The 16,721-nt window shown below is 42.6% G+C and overlaps 1 protein-coding gene across 6 annotated transcripts in view; it reads left to right on the top strand.

Annotated features, from left to right (window-relative positions):
- Pde1c (phosphodiesterase 1C) overlaps positions 1–16,721 on the top strand; it is a 601,507-nt gene that overhangs the window by 81,374 nt on the left and 503,412 nt on the right. The window contains exon 1 of one of the 6 annotated variants that reach the window (XM_046426003.2): positions 9,788–10,443. The exons of the other annotated variants lie outside the window; for them this stretch is intronic. Coding sequence (XP_046281959.1) covers positions 10,359–10,443 — 85 coding nt within the window. The 5' untranslated portion in view covers positions 9,788–10,358. Of the gene's footprint in view, positions 1–9,787; positions 10,444–16,721 lie in introns of those variants that run through there. 6 annotated transcript variants of the gene reach the window in all.

Below are 16,721 nucleotides of genomic sequence, written 5' to 3'. Positions count from 1 at the left end.
GGGCATCGGTGTAATCAACATCTGGAAAAATTTGCTTGTGATTTGAGACTTCAGTCAGCTTGTCAACGAAAGACATTGTGCTTTCCCCACATAGGAAGAGTTTGCAGTTCATGATCTCAATTTAGAACATCAATCATGGAACTCTGCAATCTATTTCCTTTGGTATCAGCTCACCTTGTATGGTGAAAATATCTAAAGTTTTACAAAGTACTAATTAATAAGGTAGCACCTGGTGATGATGTGGCAGTAAGACGTTTCATTAGGTCCTGGTATATTGCAGAAGAACAAGCCCCTTCATCACTCAATCAGTGGTAAGCATGGGCATCTTTTTTTTGTAAAATATTTTTTTAGTTGTTGATGGGTACAATATCTTTGTTTATTAGTTTATTTTTTATGTGATGCTGAGGATGGAACCCAGTGCCTTAACATGGCCGAGGCAAGTGGTCTACCACTGAGCTACAGTCCCAGCCCAAACATGGCCGACCATCTTACCTGGATGCCTGGAGGATGGTTAGACCACATCCTGATTTAGAAGGATGACATATTTATTTATTTTTTCTTTTCTTTTCTCCCAATGCTGGGGATGAAAACTAGGGTCTTGCACATGCTAGCAAGTGCCTGCCACTGAGCTATATCCCCAATCCTTATATGTCTTCTTAAGGCAACTCAGAAACAGAATATGCATGTATTCATTCATTTGACAAGTATCTAATATTTTTTGAAATGTTTGATTTATTCAAGCTTGTAAATATACAAAACTAGACTGCTTGTGAGACTCAAAATGATCCCACTCTTCCCATCCAGCAAAGGATGAAGAAAGTATTCACATCCTCATTTTACCCATATGGAAGATCATGAGAACATGCTTCTAGCAGGTATCTGGAATTGGTCCTTGCATTTGGAGGATTCTGTGGCCAGGTTCTCATGATAGGTCAAGTACATTTTGTCTTTGATGTTCAAGGTTTTGGCTCTGGTTAAATCTGCAACATTAAAGTCAATGTACAGAAAGCAACTACGAAAAGCATCCATCTTAGTGCTACCAACTGAAAAAGAGTGATTATTTAATTATTTTTATTTTTTTAATTTGTTAAAAATTTTTTATTTGTTCTTTTTAGTGATATATGACAGTAGAGTGCATTTTGGCATATTATAATACATAGAGTATAACTTCCTATTTTTGTGGCTGTGGATTTATACTGGTCATGTACACATACAAGAATGTAGGAAATTTATGTCTGATTCATTCTACTGTCTTTCCTAGTCCCATTCCCCCTTCCCCAACTCCACCCTGTCCAATCAGGTGAACCTTCCCCACACATCTACTGTGAGTCAGCATCCCCATATCAGAGAGAATATTAGGCCTTTGGTTTTTTGGGATTGGCTTATTTTACTTAGCATGATAGTCTCCAGTTCCATCCATTTACTGACAAATGCCATAATTTCATTTTCCTTATGGCTGAGTAATATTCCTATTTAATTATTTTTATAACTAAAGAGAAGGTGAGTAGTGGGTGAAGTCAGGAAGTCTTATAAAAAAATTCAGTCTCTATATCACTTGCTTGTGATTTATTTATTTCTATCATGCAGTTGCTAGTGCTATTAAAATGTCAAGGACATGGTGATGAACTTTTTTTTTTTTTCATTTAACAAATATCTACTACTTCCCTATTTGGTGTTAGGCATTGTTCTAAGTATCTGGAATATATCAGTGGTTAAAACAGACATAACCCTCTTAAGTTTATAGTCTAGTAAGAATATGAAATTGGATCAGTCATTGATCTGGCTTCGATAATTTTGATTAATATTTATTTTAAAATATGAAATATTTTAAACAAAAACTCTTGTAATGAATCATTTAGAATCATGCCTGTATTGATGACCAACTTTCAAAGTGTTTCTTTATTTTTCTAATTATGGGCATGTTAGAAAATTTGGAGGACACATAAAAGAAAAAAAAATCAAATAATAGTCAATGTTCCTAGGTGGGATGCCAGTCTGTGTTCATAGGAACTAGGTCAAGCTTGAACTTGCTGCCTCAGGAAATCCAATTAACTATAATCCCAGTACTAGAATATAATCAGTAGCATCATTTGACATTCTTCCTTCCCTCCCTTTCCTTCTCTCTTCCTCCCTTTCCTCCTTCTTTCCCTTCTCCTCTCCCTCCTCTCTTATTTATTTTTGGTTTTGGGAGTTGAACCCAGGGATACCTCCACCATTGAGCTGTACCTCGTAGTCCTTTTAATTTTTTATTTTGAGACACGGTCTTGATAAATTGCTGAGGCTGGCCTTGAGCTTGTGAGCCTCCTGCCTCAGCCTCCTGAGTCACTAGGATTACAGGTGTCAGCCTCCACACCTGCTCTTTTATTCTTTTATAATATGTAATTTAAATACTTTGTTTTAAATATCAGGTACATCAAAACAAAAACAATAACAAACCATCCAACCAACCCACACACATCCACAGGCCGCATTTGATCTGTGGGAAACCAATTTGCAACCACCGATGTAAATTTTCTGTCCTTGATTTATTACTTGCTGGACGACTTACTCACATTTCTCTTTCTTTCAAGACAAATTATTTGACAGAGTTACGATTCTACTGTATCCTACTTCACCGTTTGCTCTTTTTCCTTAACATTTTGTTCTCTGACATTTTCTTCAAAATACCAGCATTTTTATCATGTCGCCCTAGTCAGAAAACACATCCAAGATAGAAAATGGGGTGTGCATGCATATGTGGGGGTATGTGTTTGCTGGTAATAAGGAACATGTTTTCTACCTAGTTTGAGGTGAATCATTAAGCCAGAAAAAAAGTTCTCGATGAATTTAGCTGTCAGTGAATAACAGAGGAGAACTTCTCTTTTAAGAGTCATTTGAGAAACTAGTTGGAGCCACTCTGTGTCAGAAATGGCCCTTTGGGCTGCTGTCTATTCTCTGGGGCCCCAGCATTCTTGGTGCTCTTGATAATTCTGTTGCCAAGGTGGCCACTGAGAGGAGTTACCTCCTCCAGGGACTTCAGCTCCATGGTTAAAGCATCTAACTCCACCATTCCCTTCTTGGTGGCTGGGGGCCTGAAATGAGATGCATGTGTCCTTAGCCCAGAGCCTGGAAACCGGTGGCCTGACCAAGGCCAGCCCAAGTTCCCCTCCCCATGGCAGAGCAAGGGTATGTGCTGCCCCTGCCAGTCCTCGGCTATCCATCTGGGACCTATCACTGTGCAAGTCGTAACCTTGGATGCTCTGTACTTATTCCATTCCCCTGTTCCCTGGGTCCTCGTCAGCATCTTTGATGTGGCAAATTTTGCTGGCCTACTAAAGATTATTTACTGAATTTCTCCCTGTGTTTCTTTCAGTCTCTTAACATACAGGCCTCTTTGCACTTCTGTATATTTTTGTTTTCTGGTTACAGAAAAAAAAAATTGTATGTCACAAGATGATGACATATCCAACTACTACATGAATTAGATTTGGGGCTTCCTTTCTAAAAGCCAGAGTGGATAACCTAGGATTAAAATGATCTCTGCTCTCAACCAGTAACAGGCCACTTGAAAAAGAGGAATCCTTTGGGGAAAGTGAGCCTTAATATACATCATGGTGGTGGGCTCAGGTACATCGGTCCTGTGAGCTTGGGTTTAAAACTGAAAGGGAAAACTCTGTTTTGAGGGTAAAGATTAGTATCTCAGATCTGGGGGTAGAAGCCACATCTCCACCTGGTGCATTGAAGGATAGGGTTTCAAAGGGCCTGTGTTTACTAAACCTTCTATTCTTTCCTGACTTCATTTCCCAGATCCACCCACCTTGTAGTTTGCTTGGGCCATATGACTAATTTATGGCTAAGAGAATGTGGGGGGAAGTGATATATGTTTCTCCAGGCCTGGTTCCTAAATGGCTTCTTCATCCCCTCTATTTTTTTTTCTCTTCCTTCATCTGCCAGCTAACTGTGGAGGATCCAGGCAAGATCCTCAGGATTGGTGGACCTACTAGACAGAAAGGGCCTCCGTCCCGGAAAAGCTCCATAGAAGAAACCTAGTGCCCTTCTCCCTTCATCTAATCTATATTTGACTTTGTCATGAGTAGGAAACAAACCTTTATCATGGTGTCAGGTCACCTGAGAACTTGGATATTTGTTACAAAGGTTAGATAAGAAAACTAACACAGTATTTGCAATAGTAGGTGTTGAATAAACATTAGTGCTTTATTACTTGGTCCTCAGAAAGCACAGAATGCCTGACTTCTCTCTGTGAAGTTCGAGATGAGATGAATTGATAGGGTTCATCTAAACGAAGCCTTTGCAAGAGCATCAGGAATTCATTCAGGTGACCTATGCCTTGCCACTGGCTCCCAATGCTCCCTGAGGACCAGACCCAGATGCCAAAGTGGCAGCTAGCTGGCCTTTAGTGATTTCTCTCGTGTCTTTGTCTAACTTGCTAACTTCTCAACTTCCTCCTGATCTTTCCTATCTTCTGCTTAAAAACATCTCATTCTGGGCATGGTGGCATATGCCTGTAATTCCAGCAGCTCCAGAGGCTGAGGCAGGAGGATCTTGAGTTCAAAGCCAGCCTCAGCAATGAAGAGGCAGTAAACAACTCAGTGAGACCCTGTCTCTAAATAAAATACAAAATATGGCCGGGGATGTGGCTCAGTGAGTGCCTCTGAGTTCAATCCCCAGTACAGTACCCTTGCCTCAAAAAAAAAAAAAAAAAAAAAAAAAAAAGGCATCTCATGCCTCCTACTCCCCCTTGGAGAAAGTCCAAATTCACTTATGCGCCCCAGTTTCCTCCAAGATTCTGTAGGTCCTTACAAGACAAAGTGAGGAGATTTTACTTTATTCTAAAATTTTCTCTAGAATGATGAAGAATCACTGAGAGGTTTTAAGCAGAGGAAGGATATGACTCCATTTTTATTTTGGCTACGAGGACAGGCAGAAAGCAAGATGGTTGGGGATATGGGGGGCTATTGTGACCAGTGTACCTGAGCCCACTACCATGATGAAAATTAAGCTTAATTTTCCTAAAGGACTCTTCTTTTTCAAGTGGCCTGTTCCTGGTTGAGAGCAGAGATCATTTTAATCCTATGTTATCACTCTGGCTTTTAGAAAGCAAGCCCCAAATCTAATTCATGTAGTAGTTAAATATTGCATCATCTTGTGACATATAATTTCTTTCTTTCTGTAACTAGAAAATATAAATATACAGAAGTGCAAAAATGTGAGTGACAGTGGTGGCCTGGACCACAGAGGGGTGCATGAGGACAGATGCCAGACACACTGAGGAAGTGGTTCTGCCAGGAATGAGTGGCTGTTTAGATGAGAAAGACAGAGGGGACAGTAATGATTCACGGGTTCTGATTTGACAGTTGAGTGGTCAGAATGACTATTTACAGGAATGGCACCATTGGAGGTGAAGAGTCAGCTTGGATGATATTCTGGGAACGTTATGGCTAGCAACCCAGAAATGCCTGACCTTGAGGAAGCAGGAGAAGTAACACTTAGCCCATGAGCCACTCCCTGAGCTCTGTGCTTGTCCTGGAATGGGGCTGCTTCCCAGGGAGAAGGCCCTTATGGCTCAGAAGAGACTTTCCCTGGTGAATTTGACCCAAGGAATGCCTGGAAACTCCAACCAGTCAGCTGAGAAATTCTCCTCCTATAGGGCAGCTGGGGAGAGGATAGTAAAGGCTGGACTGGCATGAGAAGGGGTGCAGAACCCCCCACCCCAGTGGAACTCTGGGTGAGGATTGGGGAGATGAAGAGTTCTGATTGGCCGAGTAGAGGTCAAGTTGCCTGTAAGACCTTCTGAAAGGAAAGAAGGTTGCTCAGGAACCTGGTCCAGGTTGGACACAGGTGCTTGACAGTCATTAACAGTCATCAAGAGTGAAGAGAATCACTCAGAGGAGAGGGAACACAAAGGTCAATATCATCAGAAAGGGAATTGGCTGGAGAGCTAGAAGAAAAGCCAGGAGTAAGCTGTGGCCTGGATGTCCAGGAAACAAAGGCATGTAGGTGTAACCATGGTCCACAAATCCAATGCTGCCAAGAGGCCCAGGAGGTGAGGACCACAGCATATCTACTAAATGCAGCAAAGCATAGATGACAGAAGTGTCATGGAATGGGGTTGGTGATGGAGGCTGGATCTTGCATCTTCTGAGAGTGCCCTGAGCCAGGCTCTGTCTAATGTCTAGACTCTAATTCTCAGAAAACCTCTGAGTTTCTGCAGCTCAGTTGAATGATGGAGGCCTAGAATTTCTGGCTCATTGCTCAACGGGTGATACTCTGGAGCCTTGGATCCAGATGTGAGAGAGTTCTAAGCCTGTTCCTCTTGCCTCTGATTATGGATCATATTTGAAGCACATAATGATGATGCTGGTATTAAAAATACTATTTATTGAAATTTTACTATGGATTAGGCCTGAGTTAAGTATTTAGCATAAATTATTTCATTAAAATTCACATATTTCTTATGAGATAGATATTATAACTCTGTTTTACAAAGGAACAAATTCAGACTCAGAGGCTAAGCAACTTGTCCAAGGTCATACAGCTAGCAAGTTGTGGAGTTTTCTATTTTATTTTAAAAATTTTATATTTTTAAAGCCTACTTATTTTGGAGTTGTGTTTGGAACTGCCTCCAAAGCTCATCATAGAAGAATGTAGAGGGTGAGTAAAGAGAAAGAATGACTGACAGGGCATATCACTACCTGGCTGTGTAACTTTGCCTTTTACATCTTTGTTCAATTTTTAATTCATTGAATTTTTTTCAAGGGTTTATTCTGTGCCAGGAACTGTGTGGGGTAACTTGAGTTTGCAATCTTGGACCACTGGTTGCTGGGAGAATTCCAAATTTTAGGCAGCGTCCTACCTGAGAATGGCTGCAGGGCATTAATGAAATTCTATCTGGCATGAAAAATAAAAAGTCATTTTCTTAGCTCATTTTTTTTGGTACCAGGGATTGAACTCAGGGGCACTCAACCATTGAGCCACATCCCCAGCCCTATTTTGTATTTTATTTAGAGACAGGATCTCACTGAGTTGCTTAGTGCCTCGCTGTTGCTGAGCCTGGCTTTGAACTCGTGATCCTCCTGACTCAGCCTCTTGAGCTGCTAGGATTATAGGTCTTAGCTCACTTTTTGATAACATATTATAAATATAGTGTCTCCCCTTTTTCTAGAACTATAAAAATCCCCCAAATCAGCAACAAGTACTTTCTGTTAATACCCATTCTCCTACATAGAAATAGGTAGTGGATTCTATCAACAGATCCACGGGGAATCAAAAGACTTGATTAGCACCTGAGTTGGATTCCCAAGACTTTTATTTTTTGTATAACCTGCTATATTCTGTGTGTGTGTGTGTGTGTGTGTTGTCATATAGTTATATTTTGAAGGATATCATTTGACCCATGAACTGATATGGGCCTTGCGTTCAGTTCCTACTTTTCTATCTAGAGATGAGGTCAGGTTCACATTGTTTCTTAGGAGAAATTAATCTTAACTAATCTCAGCTAATGACCAGATCAAATGATGTCTTCCTTCTTTTCTTCATTCATTCCTCAAATATTTAACACTGTGCCTTTCTTGTTAGAATCCAGTTCAGTATTTTAAAAAAGATCCATCCCTTTACAAACTTAAATTTTAAAGTAAATATAATAAAACCAAAAGTTACCCCAAATCCCTGGCAGGTATGAGGTGTATGACATGCTATAATCCTGGAGTCAGGAAGCGTTTTATGGGAGGGTCAGATGGTACAGGTTTTGGCTTTACAGGTCACCTGGTTTTAGGCACAAATACTCAACTCTGCTTGGATGTCTTGGTTTTTCTACTCCACAGGCTTTCTTGAGGGAACATTTCTGAAAGAGCAAGCATTAGCCAAGTGTCTTTTGATCTCAGTCTTGACCTCATTCTTCCTTGGCTTATGTAATGTAGCATTGAGCTTGGCTTGGTTTGGTGTAAGAGCCCTGCACTGAGAAGGCTGTTTTAAGACTTGAAGCAACACATTTAGTGGTTCTGTAGGTGTGTAATCTCTAAAACCAGGGAGAGAGATAATGATTCTGGGGAGAAGCAGTTTAAAAACAGTTCTAATTGTTCAGGCAAGTTATTTTTACCAGACTGAGGGGACAGATAAATGATCACATTGTTATTATTTTTATAGATTATATTTCAAGAAGCTTTTCTGTTAAGAGTGATTAAATGCAAAGTTTTAATTTCACTCAAAGAAAAATTTCCATCACATTGGTTTTTTTTTCCTTGATAATTTACTATAGGGGATTAACTCAGGGTTTTCAGGTTCCTCATTCCAGGACTTTTCCTTGGCACAAAAGAAAGCATATGTCTCATTTAAAGGTTTGGGAATATGGAAAAAATACAAGGAAGTGGAAATTACAAGAAAATTTTGGTGATTACTATAATAAAAATATAATATTGTTATATGCACACACATACATACACATGTTACATATAAAATTTCTCTTATAAAATTAATGGTGGCACCTATAAGCAAAGTATTGTTGTGGAGAATTTTGCAGTGTCTGCATAATGAAATTGAGAGTCAGGTGAATGCCCTAAATGAATGCCTGTACATAGTGGTGTTCTTCACTCTCATTGTAAGATGAGGACAGCTAGACTCAGGGGTGTTGAGCGTCTTGCTCAAGGTCATGTAGCTGGTAAGTGGTGGAGCCAGATTCCAGACCCAGGTCTGTATGTGCATTGAACTAGTTATAGTTCCAGACATGAGCCTTATACTCTAAGGACTACATCATGGCTCCCATGTTGAGAAGGGCCACTCTGCATGACACCATATTCATGGCACCCACTGCCTTTATGATTAATTAATCTTGCTACCAACCTAATGAAACTATCTTGTGTAGTTTGGGGTCTTCCATGAGGGAATTTGAAACTGAAATACCAACTACACTCTGACATTAAAAAAATAAATCAATTTCTTTAAAAATATTTGGTGAATTGAAGAAGGCTAAATTTCTGAGACGTACATTAACCTAGGTTTCTATGGGCTTTAGGACTTTAGGGGTCTCCTGAAATTGTGTGTGTGTGTGTGTTTGGAGAGGTTTTCTATTTATTAGACTCTGAAGATCGCTGTCCTCTAAACTTCACTGGAATCGGGTAGACATACACCTGCTTGACTTTTATTGACAAGTGTTTATTGTGTCAATACCCCCCCCCCCCCCGAAATGAGGTTACATTAATTGTAGTCCCAAGAGAGCTTGGGCATAGCACCTTCATTCCCCGTTTTACCCAGAGTGGACGCCTCCTCAGCACCCGACACAGAGCACTGTGGCTGCAAATCTTCAGTAACTGCTTGCTGGCTGCCAGGAATGATTTCCCCTATACAAGTCTTGCCTAACTCAGAAAGGCACAACAGATTTGAGGTCAATAAAGTAAATCTCTTCCACTTTCTTCACTTTCTAGCTGAAGCACCTCCCTCAAGCTCTTCTCAAACTCAGTTTCTGCTTCTGTCATCAAAACGTTAGCTCCAAGATTGGTAAGATCTTTCCCAGGTGTGCAAATCCAGGAATCTTATCATGTTTGGCAAACCCAACTTTGAAAGAACGGAGCTACTGAAAATGAATTGTTCAAACTCGCTTGTGAATCGCACATCTTAGAGCCTCCGGGTGAAAACGCTTGTCCACCAATATGGGTCACTTTGATAATCATCTTCTGGCCAGGGACTGTTGAGAAGTCGTATATTATCGGGGCTTCAGAGGAGTTCTGGGGACAGCTGTGGGAGGAAGTGGGCGTGGCGATCTTCTTGACTTCCTTGTTTGGAGTAAACTTTGGCAGCATCTGACGGCTAAGATGTTTGCTTTTCCATCTGTTGATGTGCTTTTGGGAAGCTCTCTGGCCAGAGAAAACATATTTGAAGAAGCAGGACGCCAAATCTCAGCCATTCCCTCGGGTCCTCAAACCCCACCAGCCTCCAGAGAGGGGAAGGCGAAGCTGAAATAGAAAACAGACGTGCCCCTAGCGCTCTGGCTTCAGCGGCTCCCAGGGAGTAGAGCGGGAAAGGCGTGACTCCGGCACCCACCCACCAGCCGGGTCCACAGGCACCCGCGCGCTGCGCCTCGCCTTAGTAACTCTCCTCTGCTGGTATCTGGAACTGGCCGTTAGCGATGGGGCTGTTTCGATGGCTCGCTGACTCCGCCGTGTGCCTGGTGCACTAGTTGACGTTGGGTCCCAGTGCCTGCAGCCGGCGCGCTCTGCTAGCAACTAGCGCGGGTCTGCGGGTGACAGCGCGCGGCGCGCCGGGAGAGGGAACGCCGGCGAGAGCCCGGCGCGGGGCCGTGCGCTTAGCGGTGGGGATCTCTGGAGGCAGCTGGCCAGCTGCGCGGTCCCTGCCCGTCCGGCTGAGCCATGACGGACGCCAGCAACAGGAAGGAGGGCTTCAAAAAATGCAGGAGCGCCACTTTCAGCATCGATGGCTACAGCTTCACTATCGGTGAGAACTTTCCACCTCCCTGTCCGACGCCTGGCTTAGGCAAACACCCTTTCCGGTGGTGGTGAGGGTCATTATCTAAGCAGGGGTGTGTGTGGAGGGATCATGGGTCGGCCTGGGCCAGGACTGTGCGCGACAGGCGGGAGCACCTGGGAGCCACTGACATAGACAGGAAGCCGCGCCGGGGTTGTCCACGAGGCACCCATCAACCTACATCCCGCAGGAGCCAGTTTTCAGGATCATACTTCTCTGAACTGCTCGATTTTCTTGCAGCGAATAGAATAACAAAATCCAGAAGAGGAAGAATACAGACAGCGATGGACACAGAGAGATGGAATGATGGAGATAGGAAAACCTAAGGAGGGAAGATAGAAAAGCGACAGAAAGACAGTGACTAAAGAGACTCACAGGGACAGAATGGCAAAGACGTTTAGGCATCTAGGCACCAGGTTAGAGATAGAAATGCCAAGACACAGGGGAGCAGAGAGAGAGGAGAGAGGAGAGACTTAGAGGAAGAAACCCATTCAGAGTCTCTGAGAGAGACGCAGGATGCAGGGAGAGAGGGATAATATATCATGTTACTGAAATATTTGAGAAAAAGCTGTGGTGTCCCTGAGCCGAATGTTGGAGGCGAGTGTTGGAGTCTTCCGGACTCGCAGTGGCTCCTGCTTTCTTTCTGCCCCTAACTGTTCCTGTCCTCAGGGAGGTGGACCACAGAGCTCACCCTCTGGAGGCTGAGCATTTGAAGATATCTGTCCAAGATGTGTTTCTTGGTCTTATGCACCCACTGTTTTGAAACAATTTCTCAAGGTCTTGTGTCTTCATCTTCCTGGGGGTGGGCAGACCTGGGAGGCCCAGTTAGTGGCAGGGGGCTTCCTCTGTGGATGTCAGCATTTGGAGAACAGCAGCATAGGGACAGGTGCTTAGGAGGTACTCTTGCATTCCTATTTCTGGGAGCACTCAGATTTCTGTGGCTTTAAATCTGATCTGAACTCCAGAGACTTTGAAAATGGGGGAGCATGTTAATTTGCTTTTTGGTGTGCTGCACCTGCTTGGAGGTGTGGTGGGAAAGTGCTGGGGGAAAATGAGACCGATGATGAGCAATTCATTTCTGGGCCAGTTTTGCTTGTTCTGAAGTGGCCCGAGGTTTCTAGGGCATGGACTGAACACATGTCCTTCCCCAAACATACCATATCTCAACCCTTAGACTTTTAAAAAATATACATTTAGTTGTAGATGGACACAATACCATTATTTTATTTATTGTTTTTTTATGTGGTGCTGAGGATCAAACCCAGGGCCTTACCTGTGTGAGACAAGCACTCTACCACTGAGCTACAACTCCAGCCCCATGGCTTAGAGACTTTGCCTTGACTGTCCTGTAGCCAGGAATGCCATTCCTCCAACTTGGCATTGAGAATATCTTGTCTGCCCTCCAAATGTCTGCTCTCATTTGGTACCTCTGGGTCTCTCCATCCCCATCAGAAAGAACATCCACTGCACACTGCCCATTGGTGGGGAGGGGTACTCCACCATAACTTACACCCTGCCTGGCATTGGTTTGGCACCTGTGGTCTTCATTGCATTACAGATTCCTGAAAGATGACACTGTGCTTATTTATTTTTTCTCTGCTCCAATGGAGACATGATGGTGGGCATTCAGGGATCATTTATGGAAATGAATTAAAAGTTGTCAAGGTCAAAAGCATTTATTTAAAGTGTCATTTTCATGTTAGTATTGGTTTTCTTGACTCTGCTGGAAAACTTTCAGAAGTGATTTTTTTTAAAAAAGTACTAGTTCTCACCAGATCTTATCCTGCAAAATGTGTGGCTTCCTAAAATCCAGGATCATAGCATGGTTCTCCTCCTCCTAATCCTGTCCCTCACCATTAGAAGGGATGGTCTAGTAGACTGGTATGGCCTGGTGGTTAGAAAGGGACCCAAAAGTGATCTTGTCACTTCCATTTGAGATAGCTGCCAGCTCATTTCAGGTTGCTGGGTATTTATTAATTCACTTCTTTTTATCTGTTCTCCTTTTTCCCTCCTTTCTTCAACAAATGATTATTGAATTTCACTGTATTAAAAGATACAATTTAGCACAATGCTTTCCACAAGGCAAAAATTAAATAAATAGTAATTATTGTAAGTATTCAAGGCACTAAGCTATCATAATGGGGAGGTCATGAAGATAAACCAGACTTAGGACTTGTACTCAGGGAATTTGTGTTCTTGGGGTGATGTGATATGTTCATACATAAACATATTACAAAATAGAATTATTGTAATAAGAGACATTTTAGAAATTTTAGGCCAGTATGGATATTTTAGATTATATTTTAAAATATGCAGATTATTTTAAAAAATCACCTGTAAATCTTATCAGGCCAAATGTTATTATTTCTTATATGTACTTTCTAGTACATTTTTGCATAGACAAAAAATTTTAAAGAAAATGCAATGTAATGTTTGGAAATCTGCTATTTAATAATATTAGCTTTGTTTTGTGCTATATATATAAAATATTTAATCAACCTCCTGTTTTTGATTGTTGAGGCTTTTAATTTTTATCATTAACAATGATAAAAATAAATCCCTAAGTACTTTCTTTTTAAATATTCATCCTCTAGTTGTAGTTGGACACAATATCTTCATTCTATTTATTTATTTTTATGTGGTGCTGAGGATTGAACCCAGGGCCCGCACGCGCTAGGTGTGCGCTCTACCACTGAGCCACAACCCCAGATCCCCACCCAAGTACTTAAATTTTTTTTTTTTAGTTATTGATGGACCTTTATTTTAATCATTTGTTTATTTGTGGTGCTGGGAATTGAACCCAGTGCCTCATACGTGCAAGGAAAGCACTCTACCACTGAGCCAGAAACCCAGCCCAATTTTTTTTGAGAGATAGAGATACAGATAGAGAGAGAGAGAGAGAGAGAGAGAGAGAGAGAGAGACAGAGAGAGAGAGAGAATTTTTTAATATTTATTTTTTAGTTTTCGGTGGACACAGCATCTTTATTTTTTTTTTTTTGTATGTGCTGCTGAGGATTGAACACAGCGCTGTGCGCATGCTAGGCGAGCGCGCTATGGCTTGAGCCACATCCCCAGCCCCCAATTTTTTAAGGATGAACTTGTACAGAGTATGATTGCTTTGTTCAAGAACATGCATACTTTGGGAACTTTAAAACCTATTGCTCAGCTGCCCTTTGGAAAGTCTTTCCAGTTCACACTCTATCAGCCACGTGTCACACTCTCATGAATACCCAAGGCTATTGTTTAAAAAAAAGTTTCTAGTTTGAGAGGTGGAAGGTGGTATCTCAGTTCACAAGTTATTTTACTTCTTTTGTAAAATTTTCTTTGTGTTTTTCCTCCAGGGAAGTTCAACATTTATTAACTTTTGAGTACTCTTAGTGTGTGTGTGTGTGCACGTATGTATGTATATATATATATATGTATATATATCATGCATATAACTGATGCATTAAATTTATATACCATGTAATTATAAATAGTACCTGTTAACTACTTTAATATTCTATGTTAATCATATAATTATTACATTAATAGTGCACATTATAACACAGGTACATATGTCTATATATATACATGTATATAAATTTATATATACATATATTAACATTTGCAAGTGCTGTCTGGCATGTATGTTACAAACATTTCTTCCAAGCAGGAGCTCTCATACCCTTGCAACATCAGTGTGTGGTAGGATTGCTTAGAGAACAGGCAGATAGCTTGTAGCCCACACTTGTAGATGCCAGCTCATGGCGCATTTCAGTAGAATGGAGTAGGCAGATAGTGTCCCTTCTACCATGTGGGAGAAGAATCCCAAAGAGGTCCAGCTCTCTTTTCTCAGGTGTCTGATCTTCTCTTATTAGAGAATCACCTCCTCTTTTAGGGTGGCAATCTAGGACGTTAATTTAAAAACCTTGTAGATCAAAGGACTTTACTAAAGGAGTGCATATGGTATGACAATGGAAATTTGAGAAATTATTACATGGGGAATCCTATGAGGAACAGTGGGGACCATGGGGACTCTGCTGGAAGGGAGGTGTGAGCCAGCTGTGGTCACAAACTCTCCTTGGGGGGGCTCCTGTTGAAGGCACATTCTGGGCTGAGGGCAGGCATTCTCTTTTGGTTCTGATTGGGTATGAAGGAGCCTTCATCTTATGGTTCTCCTTTAGGACTGGGGATGTTTGGATACATGCAGGACCCTTTTAGTAGTTGTCATGCTGGAGGCCTGGGGGACAGACTCTACAGACAGTGAGCAGGGGACAGAGGAGTTAAACATTCTGCAGCAAGTACATCCTTACACAGCAAGGAACCATCCCAAACACCAGTCACATCCCATGGAGCAATTCTATGAGGGTCCTTCTGGCAAGGAAGCCTGGGACCCTGAACCCCTCTATGCCCTAGTTGCAGGCACTCTGGGGACTCATGGCCAAGGCTGCCCTGGGAACAGGTGCCTCTTCCTGGGAAGAGTAGCTGTGGGTGTGGTCTAGGCTCTGACTTGGGGCTTCAGCAGTTTGTTCCACACCTTCCGCAACAACCCTGAAAGGTAGCTGCTATGACTCCTATTTTAGGAGAAGAAACTCCTAAGCCTCTGAGAGGACGTAATGTGCCAGAAGTCACGTAAGAAGGAAGTGGCAGAGTTGGGGTCAAACCACATCTGCCCTGAGGTGTCCACCATGGTTTGCCCCACGCCATACTGCCTCCCTCAGTGAGCGTCATTTCTGCCCAGCCTTGGGACCAATCCATGATCTCCACAAAGAGAAGGAGTTTGTCAGGTGGGCTGAACCAGCCATCACTGGAGTGAAAGCAGAACCACTGCCTTAGGCAGGGCAGGTCCTGGGTCCCTTCCCTGGAGGAGATCAGGAAAAAAAGACAAGGCTCGTTAGTCTGCCTCTCCCAGCCCCTGGTTCTGTCCCACCCTCCCCTGTGTCCCAGGGCAAGTGGTTTTATGTTCTCTGTATATGAATCTCTCAGGTCACAAAGTGGACATGTGGTCAAGAGGTCTTGGAAACGGGTGAACATGTGCCACATGCAGAAAGCACGAACAGGGAGCCTTCTGTGTATAGGAACTTGTGATGGGCAAGTAATTATCATGATCCATGGTAATGGAGGCCATATGACTCTGGGGAAGTACATGTTCAAATGAACTTTTGATTACAAAGCGAATGGGGGGAATGGTGAAGCAGAATCTTGTTTTTTGGACAAACTTCCTTTGTTTTCTGGCATTTGGATATTTATCAGGGTTGGTATTGAGTGGATGCAGATTCTTTCTGAGGCTACCTGAAATGCAGATACCCCCCTCCTCCACCCCATGAAGTTGGTCTGCAAAAGGGCATAGTGCTTTTTTCTTGTCACCCCTCCATCCCCAAAGTGGGCCTCACTGGATCTCTTTGGCTGCTCCTCACTTCTCACTTTATAGAAGTGAAAATGGGGCTTAGGGAAGGCCCTTCATTTTCCCTCCTCCACTCAGCGATGCTATTCAGTGAAATGGGTAGAACTACAGGCTGGAGGATGTGAAGCTGGTGGGTGTGTCACAGAGAAGCTACTTCCTTCAAAGATGGTGGTGGTGTGGGAAATTCTAGGCCTGTCTTGTACTGAAGAGGCCTTGTTCACAGAGGGGTGTGTTTCCTGTAGCAACTATTACTGGCTCCCTGCCCTGTGTTTCTCTCTTTAGGTTATCACAGAGGAGGAAAAACAAGGGGCCCCTAGACAGCAATCCAAGGCTGGAGGGATTTAGACTGAGGGTTCCCAGTCACCCTTGGCCTGCCAGGGCCTGAAGGCAAATGTTGTCCTAGAGAGAACCTGGTACAGTCAGGGCTCTGTGGGTGGCTGAGGCCAGTGTGGTTTGTGCCAGCACTGGGGGTGTGGCCCACATTCAGTGAAGGCATAGTGTAGACCTCCCGTGGTGCATATGGCTGAGGACTCCTGACTGAATTGTCTTGTCTGTCCAAGTGGGTGCAAGACCTTCTTTGGTCCTTGTATGCCTGGTGGAGACAACGATGGGGGTCAAAGAACCCAACAGAGAGCTAAGGTAACAGCAGAGCCCTCTGTTCACAAAGGATACCTGTGAAGACCCCCATGGATGCCTGAAACCGCAGATTGTAGGGGACCCTATGTCTGCTATGTTTTTTCCTATACATGTATACTTTTGATAAAGTGTACTTTATAAATTAGGCACAATTAGATATTAACAATAATTAATAATAAAATAGAACAATTTTAACAATATACTGTGATAAAATGTGTGTGAATGT

Source organism: Marmota monax, unplaced genomic scaffold (genome assembly GCF_021218885.2).
Source record: "Marmota monax isolate L192 unplaced genomic scaffold, Marmota_monax_Labrador192_F-V1.1 WCK01_AAM20220418_F8-fsc00133, whole genome shotgun sequence".
Taxonomy (NCBI): domain Eukaryota; kingdom Metazoa; phylum Chordata; class Mammalia; order Rodentia; family Sciuridae; genus Marmota; species Marmota monax.
Note: the sequence above shows the minus strand (reverse complement) of the source record. Positions and strands in the feature narration are given on the sequence as shown.